At 38.7% G+C, this 22,300-nt stretch overlaps 1 protein-coding gene across 1 annotated transcript in view; it reads right to left on the reverse strand.

Moving 5' to 3' along the window:
* RDX (radixin) overlaps positions 1–22,300 on the reverse strand; it is a 96,263-nt gene that overhangs the window by 15,736 nt on the left and 58,227 nt on the right. Inside the window, exons 13-14 of the mRNA XM_053593164.1 lie at positions 21,001–21,243; positions 19,657–19,817 (exon numbers count right to left, since the gene is read on the reverse strand). Of these exons, the coding sequence (XP_053449139.1) occupies positions 19,657–19,817; positions 21,001–21,243 (404 nt within the window). The remainder of the gene's footprint in view (positions 1–19,656; positions 19,818–21,000; positions 21,244–22,300) is intronic.

Here is a 22,300-nt window from a genome sequence, read left to right on the forward strand (position 1 = left end):
CCCCGCCTAATGTTCTGAAATTTTAAAAATAAAAGAACACCCTGGATTTAAACATCTATTTAAAAACAAAACAAAATATTTGTCAAAAAGGCAGGAGAATTTGGGAAAGGATCCCTGCATTGGGATGACCAAGTCTGTAACTTGACTACCAGGGTTTCTGAGCATGCCCAGAACAACGATGCATAAACAGCTGACAAGGGTCAGAGCTCAGCAGCCTGAGCAGCTGGAACAGCAATGGGAAGATGGTGAGCAGTACAGGCTGAGCCCATCTGAGACTCGCTAGCACACAAATGTAAAATCAGCATGACTCTCAGGGAAGAGGTGGCGGGAGAGGGAAACCACAAACCACTAACACTGACGTTTCTTCTGATTACCATGAGCTATCATTAGCACTTTCAAAAAAAATGTAGGCCATATCCCCCCCAAACCTTCGCCCCCTCCTCCCCAGTCACTGAAGACTAAGGTCAAAGCTCACAGGCACAAGGACAGTATTTGATCTAAAACTTGAGCTCTAAAATCAAAGGACATTTTCTTAACTTCAGAAAGAAATAGCACATGAATAAGCATTGAATTAAAGCAGCCTATCTGCCAAGATTAATAGTGAGGAAAGGAAACAATAAAAAAGTGGCCTGAAGTTGAACTTAGTGACCTCTCATTTCTCTAATTTCTGTACTTTTTATCTCAATTTTTATTCTGGACCTTACACTTTACTTTCTATTCATTAATTTGAGTCTTAACTCTCTGACTTCGTGATTCCCTTGAGAGCATCACAGGATCTTCTCAGTCTCTCCCAACTCCCACAGTGCTTTGCACAAACACACCGCTCTGTCAATCTCTGCATGACTATGGCAGCACATTGATACATATTTTACAGAAAAGGGAATAAAAGCCATACTTCCCTATCTCCCATTTCAGCATTCCTGTCACAATGCCATTACATTGAAAGCCTTTTAAATGTCTAAGAACTAAAGCATAATGGCTCAAAATAAGAGGTGGCAGAGAACATTTTCCTACCTGTACACATCACACAAGTGATTAACAAGACATTCTGCTTACGGTTTGTCTTCCTAATGCTTGAGTATATTTCAAAAAGGTTCACACCGATTGATGCCTTCCTCTAAAGATGCAAAACTACTTTTTCAATGAATACATTTATTTTATACATAACATTTGATACAACCTATGTCTCCCAAATTGATTTTAAGTATTAGCTTATACTAGAATCAGTGTGGCTTAGTATATTAAACTATATCCAGAGGATTAGGTTCTGGGTTCTAATGCCAGGTCTTATATTGTGTGGTACCAAGTTTTTACATAATGGAGATATTCTCTTAGGTTAATTTAAGAATGCATATAAATTACTAAATGATAGTCATTTGATTTTATTTAGCACCCATCACAAAAACACTTTTCAAACTTATCATCAGCTACTTTTAAATGATGTCATTTCTGGAAAATAAATAACAGGTAGTTTGACCAACCTAAAGGTTTTAAGAAACCCAAATGAACTATTGTCAAGTACAATTATATATATTCATGAAATAACTAAAAGTAAACAGACGACTGAATTATGATTTTTGCATACATTGAAAGATTTTGTTTTTCAATTTAAGGTGCTTTTAAAATATGCAAATTAAAAAGCTGCAAAAATCTATATTTAACCTGTATACTAAAATAAGGCTTTATATATATTTCAAAGTTAGTGAGAGAAAGCCATCTAGTTGAAACTCAGATTACCAAAAGATATCTACCTATATTCAAAAACATTTATGGCCTAAAAATTGAGAACTGGATTATATTAGATATTATCTAGGGAAATAAAATAAAGAGGACAATCGTCTGAGATATCATTTCAGCATCAACACTTGACTCAAATCATACAGGGCTAACAAAAGCTAAATTGATGAGCACAATCAAAGGTTTCTCAACTTAAAAGAAAACTATAGAGATTTTCAAAGTGAGCTGTTCAAAACTGCCACAGACACTAAATAATTGTGTCTGTATGTTCTAAGATAATCTTCACTGAGTTGTGTTTTGGTTAAGAACTATTTTTCTAACATCTTCGCGAAAAAAATCAAGTATCCCCCAGTTATTACACTATTAGGATCATCTGAGAGCAAAAAGGAGTGTGATAGAACTGCTGGTAAGAGCATGACGCTTAGATAATAGTCTTTCATTATAAAAAAGTATTCAAAGGGGTAGGGCGCCGGCCCCATATGCCAGAGGTGGTGGGTTCAAACCCAGCCCCAGCCAGAAACTGCAAAAACAAAAATAATAATAATACATATATTAACCCTTGTCTAGGCATTTTAGTTTTGGGAAGATTGTGCATCTAGAAGTGTCTGTAATCTGATTCCAGTGAAATACCCTGAAACAGATGATCTGAGTCAGAATTACACAATCAGTTATAAAAACTAGAGTATGAGAACCCAGAACTCAATGCACTTGTTTGTGGATGTCTTTAAGTTGCAGTTCTTTTGGGCCACTTAATAGGAAAAACCTATTCCCAACACTTCATGAATGAAAGAATAGAAACCTAAGTATTAAGTGTCCCAACAGGGGTCATCTACAAGGTAAGTCAGAAAAGAATATGATTTCAAATAAGAACAATACAGCAAACATGTAAGCAAACCACATCTAGACATTTCCTTTAAATTCTCTTAGAAGGCAGCAGTGTAATTCACTCCCACGCTACAGCTTCTCATTATGCTTCCTTTATTCTCTGCACTTTGTGGTGTACTTTACACAGAAACATCAATTTCCTTTCTCGAGCAAGGTTTAGTTAATGTTCTGTATCTGTGCTTTCCCAAAGCCACCTGCTGTCCCCAAATCCAATAAAACCACTTTTGCCCAGGATTCAAGGCTCTATAAATTTCTGGTCCAACCCATTCTAGCTTTACCGTACGATAGTCAGTACACAGAGACTGACATTTTATATTCTATTTCCTTTTCTTCTCTGTAGAATCTGGAGACCTTAACCACTATACATTTTATCTCTTTGCTCTTGTAATAAGTTCATAAAAACTATTTTTCCTTTAAAAAAAAAAAAAAAAGACATGATTTCAAGAGGGACTTTACCTAACAATTGGAATCAGTGTAACTGGCTTATTGTACCCTCAATGAATCCCCAACAATAAAAAAAAAAAAAAAAAAAAAAAGGGCAACAAAAGAAAAAATAAACTGGACTTCAACAGAATCAAAAACTTTTGTGCATCAAAGAACATTTGAGGGAGGGGCAAGATGGCCGACTGGATGCAGCCTCAAACATAGGCTCCTGTCCAGAGAGAAGGATAATGTCCACAGGGTATCCAATTGAGCTGAAGACAGGAGGCCCAGCTGAGAGAGAAGAGAGATAACTACAGGTCACCCTTGCTGAGGCAAGCTGAGATTCCAAGACAACAATCTCCAGGTACAAAACTCAAAAGAAAGGAAAAATGCCCGACCCCAAGAAAGCTGTGGGTTTTTTTCCTTTCCTTTCGCTCTTTGTTTGCTCCTGTGGGATTTCTACGGGCAAGTAGTGAACTGAGGATCTCTTGTCTCAACCCACGTGTGAGAGCAGTAAGAAGTGGGGACTTCTTCCTCCAGAGGGACCCTGCGGTGACTTTGATTATTCTCTTACCAGGCAGAAGAATTGAACTTACATTTTCCCTGCCATTCTGAACTTTCAGTCCACCCTTCCCCCCTAACTGGATAATCCAGATCCCTAACCACTGCAGAGACTGAGAGAGGAGGCTCATGAGCAGTGCCCCTCTCCCCAGCCTGCCTGATGGAGTACCCCGCCCCCTGCCTGGTCAGTCCCCCCTCCCTCCCTGTCTCCAAGCCACACTGTGCCCCCAGGTGCCCTCCCTGCCTCTGCACGGCGCCCCACCCACCAGGAGACTGCAGAGGCCTCGCACTGGCCCATGTCCCGCCTGCCTGGAGACCACCGAGGCCTAGCACCACACCCCGCCCACTGGAAGACCAGCCGAGGCCGCACGCCACACCACGCCCATCTGGAGACCACTGAAGCTGCGCACTGCGCCTGCCCTGCCTCCACGCCAGGCCCCCGCCAGACCAGAATTGCCAGTGGAGTAATGTTCTTGCTAAAGTCACCTGGCGCTAGATACTGCTAGAATCTGTGCAGTGTACCCCGCCCTGCTGCCAGATCCATGTGTAGCACACTCCTAGAGCTGCTGCTACAGCCAGAATTCTCTGGCTTTGGCAGTGGCAGTGGAGCTGTGCAGGGGCACTCCCACAAAGATCCAGCAACAATAGAGTGATCACGCCAGGGTCTAATCTTGGAGAACACCCCCCAACTCTGTGCACTGCCAGAGGAAACCAGAAGTCACTCTATAGGGATACTGCAGAGAGGCAGGGACAAAGGCGCAGTGGCTGAGGGAGATAAGCATTTGCAGGCCTGGTACCCCCCAGATTAGATTGAGCCCAAGTGGAACACTTGCCAGTGGAAATTGAACACCCCAGGTAGGCAGGCCTCAGTTCTCCCAGCTGGCCGGTAGCTCAGGGCGGTGGCTGGGCCTTGGGGGCATTGACCTTTCTTTCACTCTGACAGGCACTAAGCCCTGGCACTTCGCATATTGGAGGAAACAGGACTGCAGCCCTGCGGGGTCACCAGTGATTAGGGGTGAAAAAGGAACAAAGTGGAGAAAGAGACTCAGCTCCATGATCCTACTGGGGATCATGAGGGCCTTTCTGACTCCGTAGAGCAGAGAGAGCCAAATCTGAGCAGCCAGTAGACCTTTGCACAAAAAGAGAGGTAGAAGTATGGAACAGAATTGAAGACCAAGAGATGAACCCAGACACTTATCGTCATTTGATTTTCGATAAGCCTATTAAAAATATAAATTGGGAGAGAGATTCCCTATTCAATAAATGGTGCTGAATGAATTGGCCGGCAACTTGTAGAAGACTGAAACTGGACCCACACCTTTCTCCTCTAACAAAAATTGATTCTCACTGGTTAAAGGACTTAAACTTAAGACATGAAACTATAAATATTCTTAGAGAGAGTGCAGGGGAAACCCTTGAGAAAATTGTCCTGGGAGAATACTTCATGAGGAAGACACCCCGGGCAATTGAAGCAACATCAAAAATACATTACTGGGATCTGATCAAATTAAAAAGCTTCTGCCCTGCCAAGAACACACTAAGTAAAGCAAATAGACAGCCCTCAGAATGGGAGAGGATTTTTGCAAGTTATACGACCGACAAAGGTCTAATAACCAGAATCCACAGACAACTCAAACTTATTACTAAGCAAAAAACAAGTGATCCCATTTCATTGTGGGCAAGAGACATGAACAGAAGCTTCTCTGAAGAAGACAGGCACATGGCCTACAGACACATGAAAAAATGCTCATTATCTTTAATCATCAGAAAATGCAAACCAAAACTACTCTGAGATACCATCTAACTCCAGTAAGAGTAGCCCACATCACAAAATCCCAAAACAACAGATGTTGGTGTGGATGTGGAGTAAGGGGAACACTTCTGCACTGCTGGTGGGAATGCAAGCTAGTATGTTCCCTTCAGAAGGAAGTTTGGAGAACACTCAGGGATCTAAATGTAGACCTGTCATTTGATCCTGCATTCCCTCTTCTAGGTGTATACCCAAAGGACCAAAAATCATTTGGCAAGAAAGATATTTGCAACAGATTATTCATTGCAGCTCAATTTATAATTGCCAAGTCATGGAAGAAGCCCAAGTGCCTACTGACCCATGAATGGATTAATAAATTGTGGTATATGTATCCCATGGAATACTATGCAGCAGTTAAAAAAATGGAGACTTCACCTCCTTTATGTTTACATGGATGGACCTGGAAAAATATTCTTCTTAGCAAAGTGTCTCAGGAATGGAAAGAAAAGTATCCAATGTACTCAGTACTACTGTGAAACCAATTTATAATCACTCACACTTGCATATGAAAAATGAAACACAACTTTAGCCTAGGATGAAGGAGAGAAGGGAAGGGGGAGTTATGGGGAGGGAGTGGGAGGGATTGTAGGGGACAGTAGGGGGACCACAACTATGGAGCACATTGCAAGTACAAGTTGGTTCTATCATGTGTAGAACACAAATGTCCTAATGCTATAATTGGGTAAATGAGATGAAAGCTATGCTGATTTGTATGATGTAAGCACTCCAATTTGTACAAATTATCAACACACTGAAATGGGCATAAATGTATTTATGATCTATGTACAAAAGACTTAATAAAAAAAATTTAAAAAAAAGAACATTTGATAGAATGAAAAGGAGCCAGGTATGGTGGCGCATGCCTGCCGTCCCAGATACTTGGGAGGCTGATGTAGGAGGCTTGCTGGAGTCTGTGATTTTGAGACCAACCTGGACAACATGGTGAGACCTCATCTCTACAATTAGCTATTTAAAAATTAGCCAGGTGAGGGGGCATGCACCTATAGTGCCAACTATTCAGGAGGCTAACGCAGGAGGATCATTGAGCCCAGGCACTGAGTATTCAAGGCTGTAGTGAGCTATATTGTGCCACTGTACTCTACCCTGAGCAACAGTGAGCTTCTGTTTCTAAAAAAATAAAGAGTGAAAAGGCAACCCACAATGTGAGAACATACTTGCAACTCGTATCTAAGAAGGATTATCTTGAACTCTAAATATAAAGAATTCCTAAAACTCAACAACAAAAAATAAGTAAACTTTGAATAGACATTTCTCCAAAGATAACATATTATACCAAACAGGAAAATGCAAATCAAACCCACAATGAGATACACTTCACCATTAAGATGGCGATTATCAAAATCAAGCAAGCAAACTCAAGCCCAGAAATATCAATTATTAGTCAGAATGTGGAAAAATCAGAAGCCTTGTACACTGCTGGTGGGAACCTAAAAATGATGCAGTTGTATGGAAATTAAACACAAATTTACCATCTAATCCAGAAATTCTATTTCTGGGTATGTACCCCAAAGAACTGAAAGCAGGAAATCTAACAAATATGTGTCTGCCAGTGCTCACAGTAGCATTATTCACTAGTCAAAGGTAGAAAACAATCCAAATGTCCACCGACTGATGAATGGATCAACAAAATGCAGTAAAGACACACGATGAAATATTTGGCATTAAAAATCAAAAAGATTGATACATGCTCCCACATGGATAAATCTTGAAAAAATTATGCTAAATGAAATAAACCAGACACAAAAGGACAAGTTATATAAGTTCACATTTATGAGGGCGTCAAAACGCCAAATTCAGAGAGACAGTGAGGCTGAACAGTGATCACCAGGAGGGACTGGGGGGGAGGGAGAAGCAGGGAGTTACTGTTGAATGGTACCGTGTTTCAGTTTGGGATGATGAACAAGTTCTGGGGACAGACAATGGAAATGGTTACACACAATGTGAAAGTCCTTAATGCTACTAACTGTATACCTAAAAATGGTTAAGATAGTAGATTTTGTTATGTATATTTTACACTTAAAAAAATGAGGATTTGGGGGTGGAGGCAAGATGGCCGACTGGATCCAGCTTTCCACAGAGGCTCCCATCCAGAAGGAGAGTTAAAGGACAGAAGTTTAGCAAGTAAGCAGATGGTTTGGAGCTGGGCCAAGAGAAAAGGTTGAAGACCACACAATAAGCCTGCTGAGGTGAGCTGCAATCTCAAGGATACAAACAAAAGGTACAAAATCCACCACCAATCCATCCCTTCCCCATGAGAATGGCTCACAGTATACTCCATACAAATAAGTGAGCAGAGTTCAAAAGTCCTCCCATTTTATCCCATGGAAGAGACCCTCTAAAAAATAGACCTTCTTCCCCTACTAGGGTGCCATGGCACCCTCCTGCCAGGCATAAAACTGTATATATTCTCAACCTGCAATTCTGAACTCCCAGCACTCCCCTCCACTATTCCCCCGAGGTCTGGAAGCCTGTCCCTCATGGAGTCCAGATTCTTAGGCATTTTCTTGAGAGGTGTGCCTGTTGCTAGTCTGTGCTGATTCTGTGGCATGGGAGTAAGGAGAAGAGGGTCAAATGAGAGGGAAACATACAGGAGCCGCAGTGCCCCAAGGCACAGAGCAACAGCCACAGTGGTGGAAACAATAGGGCTCACACCCCTGGGGATATTCCAGAGACACACTCCCTGTTTCTCTGGGCAACCAGAGGAAGCTGGGCAACTTCTCCAGTGGCAGCCACTGGCCGAACAGATCTGGGACAGAAACACAGGCCCTGGTAGTAAAGGGTATGCCTGAGATGGTACAGGCCTGGGCAGAGCACAGGGACTAGAATACGTGTGCACAGAGACAGCAGACTCCCAGGGTTGGGCTGCCACAGAGGACCACTTTACTGAGCCTAAGATGCACCTGGCCCTCAGGGGATCATAGCTGAGACAAAGGCAGACAGGCAGAGGCTGGAACTGACAGATGAGTGTGAGCTCTAACTGTGCCTGCCCCAACACAGACTGCAGCCAACACCAGGCAGTGGCACAGACTGGGGCTGATTTGCAGTTTCTGTGAACTCAAACTGTGTCTGATCCGCAGGACAATATAGCCGGGGACATAAAAAAATCCTGTAAAGTTGTTCTGTTCTGTCAGCAACATCAATCAGAGGTGGGGCTAGAACTGAGTGAACTTCCCCAGCCTCCATTAAGCACCCAAGGTTGTCAGGCCTCACCTCCCACTGCCAGATAGAGCGGCAGCCTGGCTGAGGAGACATAGATCTTCCTGTGGCTCAGGCAGGCACAAACCACTGGAGTATCTGCTCATTGGAGGGAACTGGGTCACAGCCCTGTGGGGTTACCAGTGACTGGGTGTGACAGGTGGAAGGTGGGGAAGGAGGCATCAACCTTCCCAGACTAATCTATTTCCTGGGTGGATCCCTCTGACCTCATGGAGCACTGGAGTGAGTCATACTTGAGCTGCCAGCAGACCCCTGGTATCTAGTTGCCAGAGACCTTTTGAACTCTCCCACCTGAGACAGGTGCTGACTGAGACAATTAATTTGGACCTCTTGAACTGAGCCAATCACCTGAGGACTATCCAAGTGGTACCCTGGGTGTGTGGTTGTGGGAAGGTTTGATTTTCCTTTTCCAATTGTTGCCTGTGGGGAGCAGGGTGACTTAATTGTTGGTATTTCTCCACAGCTGAGACTTCAACCCAGAGTAACTGATTCACTAGGGTAGGACAGGGACCAGCGGAAAATAAGACAGAGCCACTTAGCCCCACCACACCAAGCAGGCCCCCAGTTTCTCAGGCTGCAGCACAGTACGGGACCTTGGCAAAGCTCTAGGGGAAAAGACACAGACAACAGTCCTAGCTTTTGGGCAAAGGGCTGCTTAATCACTTCTCCTGGAGCCCCCAACCCAACTTCTCCTTATCTGCTCATCTAGCCAAATGGTGTAAAATAATCATGGGGCAGAATCAGTGGAAAAACTCCAGTAACAATAACCATAGTAGATCAACCCCCCACAGGAAGGATATGGCAGACACAACTGAAGGTCCCAATCATAAACAGATGGCTGAGGTGTCAGAAATCGAATTCGGAATTTGGATCACTAATAAGATTAATAGAATAGACCCAAAGTTGGAATTAGAAATAGAAATTCAAGGAGCATTTCAAAAGTTGTCTCAAAAATTCAACAAATTCAAAGACAAAAATCACCAAAGATTTTGACACTTTGAGACAAGAATTTGCAGCCCTCAAAGATCTGTGAAATATAGTAGAATCCCTCAGTAACAGAATGGAGAAAGCAGAAGAAAGGATTTCTGACATTGAAGACAAAGCTTTTGAATGCTCCCAAACTCTCAAAGAGGAAGAGACATGGAGAGCAAAATCAGATCATTCTCTCAGAGAGGTCTGGGATAATTCAAAGAAAACTAATATTCGCCTTATAGCAATCCCTGAAGGTGACAAAGTGTCTTTGCAAGGCACAGAGGCTCTTCTTCATGAGATTATGAAAGAGAATGTTCCAGACGTGCCAAGAGACTCTGAAATTCAGATAGCAGACAGTTTCAGAACCCCAGCACGACTCAATCTAAATAAAACATCCCCCAGGCACATCATAATTAACTTCACTAAAGTTAATATGAAAGAGAAAATTCTAAAAGCAGCCAGATGTAAGAAAAATTTCACTAAAGTTAATTTGAAGGAGAAAATTCTGAAAGCTGTAAGAAGCAAGAAAACCATTACATACAAGGGGAAGAGCATTAGAATGATTGCAGATCTCTCCACTGAAGCGTTTCAAGCTAGAAGAGGGTGGTCATCGACCTTTAAGCTCCTAAAACAAAATAACTTTCAACCTAGGATTCTGTATCCAGCTAAACTTAGATTCATTTATAATGGAGAAATTAAATACTTTAATGACAGTCACATGTTGAAGAAATTTGCCACAACTAAACCAGCGCTCCAGGATATTCTCAGACCTATCCTCTATAATAACCAACGCAATCCTCCACCACAAAAGTAAACTCACTAAGAAACTTTTGCTCAAATTCCAACTTCCACAGTGGCAAAAGGATTAAAAATGTCCACTGGACTTTCGAAAAACTCGATACCCAAAATTCTACCAGGCTTATCAATATTCTCCATTATTGTGAATGGCTTAAATTGTCCTCTAAAGAGGCACATGTTGGCTGACTGGATACAAAAACTCAGGCCAGATATCTACTGCATACAAGAATCTCATTTTACCTTAAAATATAAATATAGACTCAGAGTGAAGGGATGGTCATCTATATTCCAGGCAAATGGAAAACAGAAAAAATCACGTGTTGCAATTTTATTAGCAGATAGGCTTTAAACCAACAAAAGTAAGGAAGGGTAAGGATGATCACGTCATATTTATTAAGGGTTGTATTCAATATGATGAGATTTCAATTAATATTTATGCACTCACCGAGAATGCACCTCAATTTATAGACAGACTCTAACAGGCATGAGCAACTTGATCTCCAGCCCCGTAATAGTTGGAGATTTTAACACTCCTTTGGCAGTGTTGGATAGATCCTTCAATAAGGAGCTAAGCAAAGAAATTTTAGCTTTAAACTTAACCATTCAACATTTGGATTTAACAGACATCTACAGAACATTTCATCCTAACAAAACTGAATACACATTCTTCTCATCAGCCCACGGAACATACTCCAAAATCAATCACATCTTTGGTCACAAATCCAAGCCTCTGCAATTTTAAAAGAATAAAAATTATTCCTTGCATCTTCTCGGACCACCATGGAATAAAAGTTGAACTCAGTAACAACAGGAATCTGCTGTTGTTAGAATCTGCTAGAAGAGTGTGATCACTCATACAAAAACATAGAAGCTAAATAACCTTACACTGAATAATATCTGGGTCATGGATGAGATTAAGAAAGAAATTACCAAATATTTGGAACAAAACAATAATGAATTATCAGAACCTCTGGGATAACGCAAAGGCAGTCTGAAGGGAAATTCATAGCGCTGCAAGCTTCTTCAAGAGAACAGAAAGAGAGGAAGTTAACAACTTAATGGGACATCTTAGCAACTGGAAAATTAAGAACATTCCAACCCCAAACCCAGCAGAAGTAAGGAACCAAAATTAGAGCAGAATTAAATAAAATTGAAAACAAAAGGATTATACAACAGGTCAATAAATCAAAAGTTGGTCTTTTGAAAAGGTCAATAAAATAGACAAACCTTTGGTTAACTTAACCAGGAAAAAAAGAGTAGAATCTCTAATTTCATCAATCAGAAACAGTAAAGATGAAATAACAATAGACCCTCAGAAATTCAATAAATCCTTAAAGAATATTACAATAAACTTTATTCTCAGAAATATGAAAATCTGAAGGAATCTGATCGATACTTGGAAGCACGCCACCTTCCAAGACTTAGCCAGAATCAAGTGGAAATGATGAACAGGCCTATATCAAGTTTTGAAATAGCATCAATTATACAAAATCTCCCTAAAAAGAAAAGCCCAGGATGGCTACATGTAAGAATTATACCAAACCTTTAAAGAGGAACAAGTATCCATATTACTTAACCTTTTCCAAAATGTAGAAAAAGAAGGAATACTGCCGAACACATTCTATGAAACAAACATCACCTTGATCCCCAAACCAGGAAAAGACCCAACAAGAAAAGAAAATTATAGACCAATATCACTAATGAAAATAGATGCAAAAATATTCAACAAGATCCTAACAAACAGAATCCAGCAACACATCAAACAAATTATACACCATGACCAAGTGAGTTTTATCCCAGGGTCTCAAGGCTGGTTCAATATACGTAAATCTATAAATATAATTCAGCACATAAACAAATTAAAAAAGACCATATGATTCTCTCAATTGATGCAGAAAAAGCTTTTGATAATATCCAGCACACCTTCATGATCAGAACACTTAAGAAAATTGAAATAGAAGCGACATTTCTTAAACTGATAGAGGCCATCTACAGCAAACCCACAGCCAATATTGTATTGAATGGAGTTAAAATGAAATCATTTCCACTCAGATCAGGAACTAGACAAGGGTGCCCATTGTCTCCACTGCTCTTTAACATTGTGATGGAAGTTTTAGCCACAGCAATTAGGGAAGAAAAGGTGATCAAGGGTATCCATATAGGGTCAGAAGAGATCAAACTTTCACTCTTCACAGATGATATGTATTATCTGGAAAACACCAGGGATTCTACTACAAAACTATTAGAAGTGATCAAGGAATAGAGCAGCATCTCAGGTTACAAAATCAACATTGATAAATCGGTAACCTTTATATATACCAACAATAGTCGAGCTGATAAAACAGTCAAGGACTCTATTCAGTTCACAGTAATGCCAAAGAGGATGAAATATTTGGGAGTTTACATAACAAATAATGTGAAAGATCTCTATAAAGAGAACTATGAAACTCTAAGAAAAGAAATAGCTGAAAATGTTAACAAAGGGAAAAAAAATACCATGCTCATGGCTGGGAAGAATCAACATTGTTAAAATATCCATATTACCCAAAGCAATATACAATTTTAATGCAATCCCTATTAAAGCTCCACTGTCATACTTTAAAGATCTCAAAAAAATAATACGTTTTATATGAAATCAGAAAAAATCTCGAATAGCCAAGACATTACTCACATATAAAAACAAAGCAGGAGGAATTACCCTACCAGACCTGAAGCTATACTATAAATCGATAGTGATCAAAACAGCATGGTACTGGCACAAAAACAGAGAGGTAGATGTATGGAACAGAATAGAGAACCAAGAGATGAATCCAGCTACTTACTGCTATTTGATCTTTGACAAGCCAATTAAAAACATTCAGTGGGGAAAAGATTCCCTATTTAACAAATGGTACTGGGTGAACTGGCTGACCATCTGTAAAAGACTGAAACTGGACCCACACCTTTCCATTAAGTAAGATAGACTCTCACTGGATTAAAGATTTAAACTTAAGACATGAAACTATAAAAATACTTGAAGAGAGTGCAGGGAAAACTCTTGAAGAAATCAGCCTGGGTGAATATTTTATGAGGAGGACACCCCAGGCAATTGAAGCAGCTTCAAAAATACACTACTGGGACCTGATCAAACTAAAAAGCTTCTGCACAGCCAAGAACACAGTAAGTAAAGCAAGCAGACAGCCCTCAGAATGGGAGAAGATATTCGCAGGTTATGTCTCCGACAAAGGTTTAATAACCCAAATCCGCAAACTAATTCGTTCCTTTTGGAAAGATGTTTGGAGAACACTTAGAGAACTAAAAATAGACCTGCCATTCGATCCTACAATTCCTCTACTAGGTATATATCCAGAAGACCAAAAATCATACTTTAACAAAGATATTTGTTCCAGAATGTTTATTGCAGCCCAATTCGTAATTGCTAAGTCATGGAAGAAGGCCAAGTGCCCATCAACCCACGAATGGATCAATAAATTGTGGTATATGTACACCATGGAGTATTATGCAGCCTTAAAGACAGATGGAGACTTTACCTCTTTCATATTTACATGGATGGAGCTGGAACATATTCTTCTTAGCAAAGTATCTCAAGAACGGAAGAAAAATCATCTAATGTACTCAGCCGTACTATGAAACTAATTTATAGCTTTAATATGAAAGCTATCACCCAATTATAGCCCAAGAATATGGGGAAAGGGGAAAGGGAGGGGCGGGGGGAGGTTAGATGGAGAGAGGGTGATTGGTGGGACTACACCTACGGTGCATCTTACAAGGGTACATGTGAAACTTACTAAATGTAGAATATAAATGTCTTAATACAGTAGCTAGGAAAATGCCATGAAGGCTATGTTAACCAGTTTGATGAAAATATTTCAAATTTGTATATAAAACCAGCACACTGTACCCCATGACTGCATTAATGTACACAGCTATGATTTAATAAAAAAAAAGAAAGAAAGAAAGAAAGAAAATTGGCCTATTAAATGAAAACTATTATCAGAAACAAGCATAGTTGAGAAACCTAGGCTGAGTATTCATCTTCTCCATTGGTCACTGGTTCTGCTACAACTGATACTCCTTATTTGTAGTAGTGTCCTTCATCTCATCATTGTTATCACTCAGAGAAGACAGCTAAAATTTAAAAGTAATTATATAAATCGAACAATGCTATGTGGGATTCAAATGCTAGGAGTGAATTTCATAAACTTTTCAGTATAAATAAAAGCAAAGGGAGAGAAAATGAATCCAAGAAATACATGTATTTTTAGGTCTAAAATTAGATAAAACATCTTACGTTAGAAAAATAGGGCTATCGTGGCACACATTACTAACACAGTATAAGAATTTCACATAGTTAATCTACGTTCTATCAAAAGGAACTTTTCCAAGGATAGTCATGTAATAATTTCAGAAAATCAGATCCTGTATTACTAGGGAGATGGATATGTAGCTATATTGCTCTAGTAAAGATAAACTAAAACCAGTATTCACTATTTTTAGAAGCAAACTAAAAACATGCATAAATATCAAAATGAATCTAAAATTTGAAATGATCATTAAATAAAAGTGGGGAACAATTAGACCAGGGTAACTAAAAATAACAAATTGCACAAATGTAAACAATTGGTTAGCTGGAGGAATCTGGGCTTACAAATAACATGAATCAACTGTATGGCCCCGCTATTTTAGAAGAAATGATATTGCAATAAATGCAAATGATCTACAAGCTAAGATAACTTAATATTTGAATTTCCACATCTTAACATAGACCAAAATAAAGGGTCACAGTCATTTTAATCTTGCTCCTAAGTCTTTGAATATAGTAGGCACTCCATAAAAATTACTCGCTAGGCTTGCACCTATAGTTCAGTGGCTAGGGCACCAGCCACATATACCAGGGCTGGCAGGTTCAAACCCAGCCCAGGCCTGCCAAACGACGACAACTACAACTACAATAGCAACAACAAAAATAGCCAGGTGCCAGTAGTCCCAGCTACTGGGAGGCTGAGGCAAGAGAATTGCTTAAGCCCAAGAGTTTGAGCTTGCTGTGAGCTGTGATGCCACAGCACTCTACCAAAGGGCAACATAGTGAGACTGTCTCAAAAAAAAAAAAAAAAAAAAAATTACTGGCTAAATGAAGATCATTAAATAAGAACCTGGAGTAGACTCTGAGTAGCCAGGGTCCCCACTGCCAAAACAGAAACCTGAACGCACAGGATGTGTTACTGTCTTAGTAAAAAATCCGTAACATTAAAATACTGCAGGAAACAATGGTATGTGACCCCAAACAAAAATCAAGGAGTCATCATCCTTCCACAGGGAACATAGCAGCTCTTAAAATCCTGATAGACATATTAAGAAGATGGTCTGCTAAGGAAAAAAATGGGAGATTAAATTATTTAATTGGAAAAGCCAAGGATGAGAATGAGGTAAGCTCTGACGTAAGGAGCATTACTGTGAGCCAGTGTTTCCCAGCCACCAGTGTAGAATGTGAAGAGTCAACCAGCTCAGCATTTTCTGAAGTTATCAAAAACATATGCAGAATACACTGATCTTTTGAACGTGCTAGAAGACTGTCATTTCACATGATAGACCACACTAGAATATTTGGTAATAGATTATCTTTTTAATCTAAAAAATGAATGAAGAAGGTACAAAATAAGAAAATGGTAAAGTTCTGGGCGGCGCCTGTGGCTCAAGGAGTAGGGCGCTGGTCCCATATGCCGGAGGTGGCGGGTTCAAACCCAGCCCCGGCCAAAAACCACAAAAAAAAAAAAAAAAAAAAAAAAGAAAATGGTAAAGTTCTGTTCATTTATGATAAACTTGAAGCGAGAAATCTAACACGCATTTATCTATTTTCCCTCATTCCTACCAATGATATCTAGGCTTTCATTTACTTATCAGTTCAGTATATCAATGCTAAAGTTAATAATTCTTTATACTTAGTTTTGAGATTAAAGTTTTAAAAAGATTGTTTTTATTATGCCTACATAAAATGGGATTTAAAAAGTTTAATTTTATTTCTAAAAAGCATTTAATTAACAAGGTGATCAAAATTAAGATATTTTTAAAAAATCACATTAATAATGAAAACTCTTTAAATGATAATCAAGATAACTTTATTAGTGGCAATTCTAATTCTTAAATCTCTAATTAGAAATACAGTAAAATATTATATAAAATTCTCTTTTCTGACAGGATTAAAGAAATCATTATCAGCCTTTGAGAATAGAAATAATAAAGTGACAGGTAAATATTACTATAAACTGAGAAGATATCTGACTTTTACTATTTTTAGAATAGATTTATCACTTAAGAATCATGTTAAAAATTAGTAAGAAGTTTTTAAAAAGCAATCAGCTTCTAGATTTATGGTAATTGCCCTGTAACAGCTTTAAAATAAAAAGTATATTTAGATAAATGCACTTAACATATAGTTCTTTAAAGAATATTAAAATTTTAACAGTGAGATGAATCAATGACAAGAAACTATCATCTCCCTCAGGAAAAAGAAACTAATTACTATACAATAAAACATTGTAATCCTAATTCCAAAACATTGGAATCCTACATTACTTTCTGATGTCAAGAAAGTCAATTTAGTGATTTAATTTTCCACAGAATTAGTGATCACTATTACTTCTATACCAAAAGAGATATAATTTAGGGAAAAGAGTAAATCTATGAGGATTTAAAAATTGTTCCTACCCACTTCTAATTTCTTTTAAGATGTGATGATTTATGGCTCTGATTATAATTTTCAGGAAATATACAAGAAATCCATGTCAAATAAAAACAGTGGACTTCGAAGGCATGAGCTTTTGTCACTTTATTGTTAACCAATGAATATTGTCCAAAATTAGAGATGTAACTGTAACTTAATTGTACAACACAAATTATGCTAATGGCAAAAGCCTGTTCGTATTTACCAAATATTCATTAGTGTATTTTTAGGTTGCTATATGAACATGTGCTCTCAACTGCTATAAAAGCTATAATTGATTTAATCCTTATGAAGACCCATATTACAAATGGTTGTTCTTGTTTAGAAAAATTCACACAGCTTTAAAAATGGATCAAATCCATTTTAATCCTAATCTACAAATAGATTATAAACAGCAAATATAACGTAATTTTTCAACACTGTATCAAACTGATGTAGCAATGGTAGGGCACACAACTCAAAATGAGAAAAATTAATAAAAATTCACTGGAAATTCAGATTTTTCACTTCTTATGGCAATTGCTTTAATGTGAACACATGTTTCAAAGCAGGAATAGCAGGGTCCACCACCACTTTCTGTAACATACTACAGGTGTAAGCCTTTCCTTCTATGGGGTTTTGAAGCATGTGCACAACCAAAGTACAACAGTCACTTCAAGGCTAACCAGTTATCTTTTGTCCTACAAAGTCCAAAAAAATATATTAAATGCAACCTTTCCTTTGTATAATGGTCTGCCCAGATTAATCCTTTTAAAGTCAGCAAAATCAAAAAAGCACGAAAAAATATTTTCAGACACAACTTACATCTATTGTGCATGAAAAATATCTAATAAAATGGCAATTTTAATAGACAAATGTAAATTTGAGTGCATGATACCAAATGGGAAGTATAGCTGAACCACACAGAGAAAACAAGGCTTTCCACATTTCCAAATCTAGGTGTCTCACAACAAAGAAAATATTAGAACATGGAATATTTTAGGACATTTTTCTACCTAAAAAGATTTCTTCAGTAAGATTTAATTGAAATTAATATAAACTAAAATTATAATTTCTAAAATAGGATTAACCAAATTTAGGTATTTTTAGTTAAAGACTGAAAAAATTAAGCACAGTGATTTAGAAACCAAATATACTAAAATGATTATATAGTTATCTATTAAGAAATGAAGGGAAAGTCTTCATATGCTACAAGGATAACATCTCTCTCTCCCTGCCCTACCACCTCATACACACACACACACACACACACACACACCCCACACGCACTTTTCCTCAGCCATATAACACCCCTCCAGGAAGACAGCATACAAGCAAGAGCTTACAATTTTGATACAAATGGGAGTCCCCAGATTGAATCAACAAAAAGGCAGCTAAACATTTAGGCAGCCTCAAAAAAAAAAGGGCAGACTATAAGATATTCTGAAGAAAAATGAAATTTCAAAAGTATTCCTGCAGGACTGAGACTATTACTATGAATTATAAAACATACAGCTTACACACTCCACTGTGTCTTAAACACCAATCATCACAAGTGTAGCAGTGAGGTAGTATTACTGTCCCCTTCTTGGGACTATTGTTTTCATATGCCGCCATTCCAGAAAGGCTGATGTTTTTTAAATGATTAAAATCAATTACCAACAAATGTGCACTTTCTTTTATTAATCATTTGTTTTTCTAAAACAATCCATGAAAAAGCAAAACTCTTTAAAATCTTTCAGAGACTTTTATCAATAAATTCTCCAGAACTACTGCCTGCTGTCTACGCCTTTGTGAATGGGCAAGCAAAGAAAACTATCATGTGATTACAGGAGATGAAACACCAATCAATGTGTAGCTATCAAAGATGACTGCAGTTAAGTAAATATCAAGTATCCAATTAATTGGGATTTAAAAATAAGTAACAGCCAATCATACTATAGTATTAAATGTTCTAGTCTCTAGCATGATTCATAGCCATCTTCTACACAATGATCAGATACTGTCCACTCTGCTCCATGCCGTCATTCAGACACTGCCTGATCTGTATGAGAGCGGAAGTGTGGCCACGGGCACGGCAGGACATGAGATGAGCACACCGAGAACATGTGGGTGAGAATGTGGACGTATATGCAGGTTAAACATGGCAGGGGCAAGGGAAACACTCATTAAAACGTTCACCATTATCCTTTAAAATGTACAAAGTGCTCAAACCAAACATACACATTTGTCATACATGATCATTAGTGTTACGTTTTCAACAGAAAAAAAAAATGGAAAGTGAAAAAGTGTGAAGGGAGGCGATGAAACATCATTCTCTATTCCCTGACACAAAAGAAAACAAAAACCAAGCATGACGTCACACTGCCTAAAGTCGATGTGTGCCCCTGAAATTTGTCTTTTAGCCACCACAGTCAAACCGATACAAGTGCTTTGGCAAGGTGGGTGCATTCCATCACATCTGCAAAGGCCTGCTTTTCTCTGCTGGTGGTTCAGCCTATGAAGAGCATGTATGCAAAGTACCAGCGCTCACATTGCTTCAAACTCGTCGATGCGCTGCTTGGTGTTGCCTTGGCGAATCTGCCGCAGAGTCTTGTACTTATCGCGGCCTGCTTTAACATTCTCAGCATGGAGAACGTCGTTCTGTGTTTTCTTGGTTTCATCCCTGGCTTGGGCTAGTTCTGAACTTAATGCCTATATTTAAAAAATAAAAAGTATGACTATTATTTTTCTCAGGTTTAAAAAAAAATTATGAAAACGGTTTAAAGATATATACACACGTGCCAAATCTCGAGTTTTTAATAATTAAAATTTCCAAGGTGAAAATTTTTTCTTTGAACTGTTTTACTTTTAGTAATAGTGATGACAGTGGTGAGAAAGGCCTTTCATATTTACCTTTAACCACCATGATATTTTGCATATTGTTCTAAATTTCCTTAACTTTCTCATCAAATACTTGAAATGACTTACAAAATCCAATGGAGCCAGTTTACTGTCACTACAAGATCTAAAATGTATACTCAAAAGAAACTTTCTTCAAAGTCCTAATATACAAGTATTTATTGCAAATATCACCTCATTTTCCTTGACTAATATTTAAAGATTCACCAGTTAAAATATTAGATAACTTATCAAGAATAAAGCTCTCATAATATTTAAATTCTCTATTTTGATCCAAGTATATGCATTTGATAAATTGCCTTTTGCCCTTATAAACTCTGAATAAGAGAGGCCGGACATGGTGGCTCACACCTGTAATCGCAACACTCTGGAAAGCTGAGGCGAATGGATTGCCTAAACTCAGCAGTTTGAGAACAGCCTCAGCAAGAGGGAGACCCCCATCTCTAAAAATAGGGAGGCATTGTGCTGCACTCCTGTAGTCCCAGCTACTTGGGAGGCTCAAGCAAGAAGACCACTTGAGCCAAAGAGTCTGAGGTTGCTGCGAACTATGATGTCACAGCACTCTACCAAGAATGACAAAGTAAGACTCTGTCTCAAAAAAAAAAAGACAAGTCTGTAGGGTATGTAATATCTTAAAGGTAGTCTATTAATACTATTGACTTTTGATGTACATTTTAGTGTTTCAAAACTAAATTCATTTGTTTCCTTACAAAGCATTAGAATACTTTCTACCTTTTGAAATGGATCAAGCTGTAATTAAATAACTCCCCAGGTTAAGGTCTGATAACACAAAGCTAACAGACATTTGCTCATGGGGCTGTGCAACAGAAGAAATGAAACAACATGACTGACGGCCAGTCATTCACAAACCAATCATAAGGCTTCTGAAAATCCTCTTCTATTTAAATGAGTTTGTCTTGGATGGGAAAATGCAAATTGCATTTTAATTGTGCATGCAACTGCACATTTTAAATACCTGGAGTTGCTTCTTAACACGCTCATTTTTCTGTGTTTCTGTTACTCGCTCCTCCTCACTTCTGTGGTTCATTACCCCTTCATTTGATAATTCAGCACTAGCCTCAGCATTATTCTCATCCTGCTCATCATGTTCATTTTCTGTTGGCGGAATGACTGGTGCTGGTGGAGGCGGAGGCGGGGCAGACATCACAGTTTTTAACTCTTCTTTGGTCTTTTCCAAGTCTTCCTGGGCTGCAAAAGCCTAAACATTAAAAATAAGTTTCTGAGTAATTTAATTAAAAAATTGGTAATTAAAAAAAATCAAATTACCATGCCTTTCTAACAGAAACTGGTAATGCAAATAGGCCCTGTTGATGAAAGATCTATTTTTCTAGAAGAATGCCAGCAGGAAGAAAAGATAAACATTTAAAAGCCATCATTTTGCAAATTCTAATAGATAACATTTGAGCTACGAAAGGGAAAATGCAACCAAACAACAGAAGAATCAGACTGCCATTACTCTCATCCAATTATCAATTTAAAATACTAAAAGGGTTAACTTAGATATTGTCTTCTGAAGTTTCCAACACCACCAATTATTTGGGTGATCATATTGCCGTATTAACCTGGAAAAGTCCTATTTTACACCATACTCTGGTATAATTATCAACATTCTCTTTTACTTGAGAACAATGTAACCGAAAAACTGTACCCTCATATTAATTTGGAAAAATAAAAAACATACTCAAAAATCCTCTTTTACTCTCCTAGGTGCTCCAGGAGGGATGATAAATTATAAATACACATTCTCACCACTGAAGCACTATCATCAAAACCTTCTCCTCCTCAAGCTTGTGTGAAAGGACAAGCTAAATGACACCGTGAGGAAGCAGCTTAACAAGCACAGGAGGTGGGACATCTGCAGGTGTCTTCACCAACCAGGACCATGAAGGGTGGGTCTGGCCTACACTAAAAAAAAAAGAGAGACGTCTGCAGGTGCCTTCACCAACCAGAACCATAAAGGGTGGGTCTGCCCTACACTAAAAAAAAAGAGAGACGTCTACAGGTGCCTTCAACAACCAGAACCATGAAGGGTGGGTCTGCCCTACACTAAAAAAAAAGAGAGACGTCTGCAGGTGCCTTCACAAACCAGGACCATGAAGGGTGGGTCTGCCCTACACTAAAAAAAAAAAAAAAGAGAGACGTCTGCAGGTGCCTTCACCAACCAGAACCATGAAGGGTGGGTCTGCCCTACACTAAAAAAAAAGAGAGACGTCTGCAGGTGCCTTCACCAACCAGAACCATGAAGGATGGGTCTG

The sequence above is a fragment of the Nycticebus coucang genome, chromosome 6 (assembly GCF_027406575.1).
Source record: "Nycticebus coucang isolate mNycCou1 chromosome 6, mNycCou1.pri, whole genome shotgun sequence".
In the NCBI taxonomy this organism is placed as follows: domain Eukaryota; kingdom Metazoa; phylum Chordata; class Mammalia; order Primates; family Lorisidae; genus Nycticebus; species Nycticebus coucang.